Source organism: Trichoderma reesei (assembly GCF_000167675.1).
Source record: "Trichoderma reesei QM6a unplaced genomic scaffold TRIREscaffold_15, whole genome shotgun sequence".
Lineage (NCBI taxonomy): Eukaryota > Fungi > Ascomycota > Sordariomycetes > Hypocreales > Hypocreaceae > Trichoderma > Trichoderma reesei.
In genome coordinates this window covers 643,055-647,872 of record NW_006711162.1, presented here as the reverse complement: position 1 = coordinate 647,872, position 4,818 = coordinate 643,055, and the positions used below count along the sequence as shown (strand labels likewise).

The 4,818-nt window shown below is 49.9% G+C and overlaps 1 protein-coding gene across 1 annotated transcript; it reads left to right on the top strand.

Annotated features, from left to right (window-relative positions):
• Positions 1-4,066: 4,066 nt before the first annotated feature.
• On the top strand, positions 4,067-4,818 carry TRIREDRAFT_122819 (uncharacterized protein; the record flags this gene model as incomplete). Its single annotated transcript, XM_006967057.1, has 2 exons — positions 4,067-4,108; positions 4,170-4,818. 2 exons carry the CDS (start codon positions 4,067-4,069, stop codon positions 4,665-4,667), a joined length of 540 nt encoding a protein of 179 aa, XP_006967119.1. The 3' UTR covers positions 4,668-4,818.

Sequence of the window (4,818 nt, the reverse complement as noted above, 5' to 3'; positions counted from 1 at the left end):
ATGGACCACAAGGGTACGAGTTTTGGCGACACCATGACGCAAATTCTGTATACACCTCTCAATTGCTGCTTAATTGGCCCTTCTGGCGGTTGGTTTTTCTTCTCAACTTGTCTTGGCTGGTATCTTGGCTGGTTTGCCGGGAGGCATTGTAGGACAGCTGATCTTGGCTAAATGGGAAGTCACTTATAATTGGAAGCCTTGTGCAAATGTTATTATACTAGATGCTATGTCATACAATGATAGTGGGTTCCCATGATATTCATAGGAGCGTTGAATTTCACTTTGCATTGCTTTCACGGAACAACAGTTGATGGAAGGCCCAATTGAATTGCCAGTTCATCATTGAGTGTGGCACCCGAGAAAAACCTGTGCTCCTTGCTGGACATCTCTACAACGTGGCTCTCCTGGATGATAATGTTACTTCTGTGCACCATTTGATGATGGTTGCAGTGTCTAGAGGTAGTTTCCGATCCGTACAACGCTGCGTATCAGGGGCAGAGGATATAGTGGCTCTGCAGAGAGGGGCTTCCCTTTATCCTTGACGAACACTCTTCTTCCCCTGTTACTTCATGCTTCTCTCATCAGCATCTCTTCCATTCTGTTGCCCCCCCCCCTGTTAGCCGTGGCCTTTGCCTTCTCACCAGTGCCAGAGCACTACTTCTCTCGCCTCCCCTCGCGGATGCCTCGCAGTCCTCGAAGAGCAGCCCCATACTCATCCCCAACTCAACCACACTCCCAGACATCTCCGTCTGGGTGCCCAAAAGCTCTGACTGATTAAGTACCTAATGAATCTAATCTAGGTATGGAAAGAGAATCCTACGGATTATGGTACCAAAAGTCTTGGATACCTAGGCTTTATTTAGCGACAAGGCGATGACTTATACACCTGCACAACATTAGGTACGCGTCTCCACGCGTAAGGTCTCTGGGGAGCAAAACCGGCAAGCAGAACCAGCTCCCACCGAAGAATTCATTGTTTAGACATGTTTAATTCAAACATCCTCACCCAAAGAGGAGTTTGACGGATACAAAAAGTCAATCCTAGGGTGGTGTTCAAACGCCTCCGTATCGTTTCTAAGCCCTCATTGATTCCTATTCGAACCCGCCTTTCCTGCTACCTTCCCCCCTTTCCTTTCTGTTTGCCCAGTTCCAGTTTCCAGTTATTACTTCTATCTCCCAACTATACTTGCACGTCAAGTACATGAACCAGATATATTAGCTCAAGAATGCTCACTTTTGACGTACCTAATACTTGATGTCACAACACTTCACCTCTTAAAAATAAATGTATACAGCCTATGGACACTAGGTATCATCAACATATTATTCTCCACTTTCGCCATGACCGAGATTGTCTAGGTAACTTTTCACGTTAATCTTGCTTACTGCTGAGCCATCTTAATGATACCTAACTTCAGGGTGTCATGCTGGCCGTTGACCGCATCATCGCCTCGACCAATGCCGTAGAGAATAACGGTAAAATGAACAGCTTCCTGGATGTGGATGTGGAGGAATGCCTCAGCTTCTTCAGAAATAAGACTGCAAACCATGCCAATAGCGGTCATTTGGCCATAGACAACACCATGGCCGATAACCCAGACAGCAATGAACAACTACCTACGTAGTCATGAATGTTCAGAGGGGTTTGTGCTCGTCACCTATTTCTCCCCCACTATGTCCGCAAGCCAACAATCGCCATTTCGCCGACAGTGCCTGGCAACACCTTGGCCGCTTTGACGGCACCGTCGGGCTCGGCGAACCAGCTAGAAGCTACCGTGAGCACGCCTAAGAAGAGGGCTGGGATTTGTCCACCTTCCTTTGCCGTGGAATAACGGCAAGGGGTTTGGCGTACCCGCCTGTGCTATGGGAAGAAGGCGACGGTACGGTCTACCCGCTTGTGCCGAAAGGCACAGTAGGCCTGGCCCTCTTGATGGTCTCACAGCTCATATTCTGGCTACGTGTACTGGGGATTGGAAATGATATAGAGATCTGGTGCCGCGATCAGGTGGATCTCTACACTACTCTCTGTCAAGGCGAGTTCACAGCCCACACTCAGACGCTTGCATCTGACCAGAATCGATACTATTCACGCTGGCGTCGCCCACAAGCTAATTAGTCCAGAGACCGCTCTTCACGCAACTCTTATGTCGCCGCCAACACACATGTATGGATCGCGCGCCCTCTCCCGAAGCTTTGCCTTGACATGAACGCGTCTCGGCTACCAGATGCATTAGAGAGCGTGACGACCCTGTCAACATCGTTATGCCACTGTGACTTGGCCCTGCTGGCGGTTCATCTCTTGAGGGGGTTCATGACGTCCTCGTCTGTGCTAGCTATTTCCAACGCTAGTTTCCCACCTTCTCTGCTCTTCCCCCAGCAACGAAGGAGTCATTTGTTTCCTTCCACCCTGAGTTCTGATAAGCATCCCAGATGACAGTAAATTCCCGCCCTTTTCGCTAGGCAGCATGCAGGGCGGCATAATTTCGTATTGATGCCGGATGCCGTCGAGTAGGCGGGAAGTCGTTTGGTTTGTCGTGATTTTCTGGCGGTGTCTAGTTTTCTCAGTTTCAGGGGTCTATGCGTTGTTGCATGAGCCGTTCTGATACTCTCTTCATCTGCACAATATCTCGACGATGATACGTCATTGCTTGTGTTGCGGGGTGCCGAGTAACGACACAGAGCCGGCGACGATGACTTCCAACGGTCAGGCATTTCTTCCAGCTTCCCAGACTGTTCAAAGGGGACGGCGTCAGAGTTGGGCACGACGGATGAGAGGTCGGCAGATACATGTTGAGGGAGTATCTGGGCTGGTGTAAGTATCAACGTTGATAGACGGTTTCAGTTCAGGGGCGCGTCCGCGCCCTTGGTAGAGCAGAGGCGTCTTGTTGTTCACAGCTGGCTACCAGTTACGAGGCTTGGCAATTGGGAAGGACAACATGTGCCGGTGGGTAGCAAGCAATATAGCGGACGAATAGAGAAAGCATACAAATAATCAATGGAGTCTTGTCTTCATGCCACCAGAGCAATGTGAGAAATATGATTCTAATAGACAAACAGACGATGTGAAGAAACATGAGTCGTGACAAATGGACAGACGCACGCTGCGCAGTAAAGGTGCTCCGATGCTAGGCAGCCTGTACTTGAATATAGTCAGAAAATATTGGCATTTCGCGTTCAATTACCAAGTGGAATATTCTTTTCTGGTGGAAGAAGCAGAAACCTGAGATGGACATGGGTAGAGGGTCACTCTAATGTTGGACCAGCACTCAGGCGTGCGAGCCATATACAATAGCATCCTACCTGTCAAGTTCTGACTGTTCCCTGCCTCCAAGTCGAACGAAAGCCTCACCATTACAGCTCAAATGCACATTCATCAATCCGCAATGGTCTGCATTGTGCTTTCCTCGACATCTGTGGAGATCTTTCTGTCCTTTCATGTCAACAAGAGGGCACTGTAATCCTGACCATTCTCGTCTGAGAGGTTTCTTCCTGCTGAGTTCCCCAGAGTTTCTTCAGTTATCACCTAAAATATCTGTAGTCCCAGGCATCTTGACTTCTTTGACACTTGCTTGATTGCGAGATGGCACCGACAAGCTTGCATCGATGCACCACATCTCTGGTTCTGATCAGGAGGCAAATATTTCTTGGATTCCATCCCGGTACTGAACGTATGTACTCTCATGTAACACTTTGCTACGATAATAAACTTTCCTATTGCCTATGAAGAGATCCAATCATTTGACATCGTCAAGTTCCGACTGTCTCTGGTTTGGCTTCATATCTGAGCCCGTGCGCAGCTCTGAAATTATACTGTATACAGAAAGCTCGGTACATCTGATAAGCCGTGCTCCCCCGGCAGACTGGCATAGTGGCGCTGTGGCGCAGAGAAGACGTGCCGTACCCGGAGTCCGGTTCGCTGAGCTGACACTGTGCTGCTGCTCAGCCACTTAACGCGTCGGGCGCTTGGTAGCGTGACGCCATCACGACAACTTCAACTGCAAACCACACAGAGCCACAGCAACAAGCCCTCCAGAACCGCTGCCAACTGCCGCGATGCAGAGGCACCATGTCCTACTACGACGTTGACGCGATTCTGACTGATGGGGAGGTATGAAATCTGCTTCATCTCTCTTTCTCGGTTCGAATACACACTGATCCAGCGCTCCTAGAAAGTTCCCTGCCGGTTCGAGCTCGACGTGCCGTATCTCGGCCATCTCGACAATTCCAGCGGCCTCAAAGCAGGCACCCGCCTGAACCTGCCCCTATGGCTCGCTGAAATGTTCGCTCTCGCCTCTGCAGGACAAGATGCATCGCCGCCAATCACACTGAGCCTCCCGCCGTGCCTGTCCGAACAAGTCCTTGCTGCGCTCAAGGCCGATCCCCGAGCCGTACCCTTACGCGACCAGAGTGCATATTTCTACGGCGTGGCCGTCCGAATGCTAGATCTCTTTGATGAGAAGGAACTGAGTGCCATTCTGCGGAACACGTTCGTCGTCAGAGCAGCTGATGTGGGACTGCACGCGAGAAAGGCGGAGGAGACTGGACTGGGAGGGCAGGGCGAGGAGTTTCTGCGGGGGTTGGATGAGTGGGAAAGAAGGCTGTTCCGGAGAGGACATGAGGGTGTCAAGGGAGCGAAAGAGTGGACGGACAATGTGAAGAAGTCATGAACTGGGAACTAAATAATGACTATGATACCCCGGGTAGATTGTGAGTACGTGGATCACTGTTGAGAAGATACAACTTTGTTGATATATGGAATTTCCATATTCTTTTTTGTCTATACTAGTCCTCAAAAACCAATGGAATTATACCTAGCTC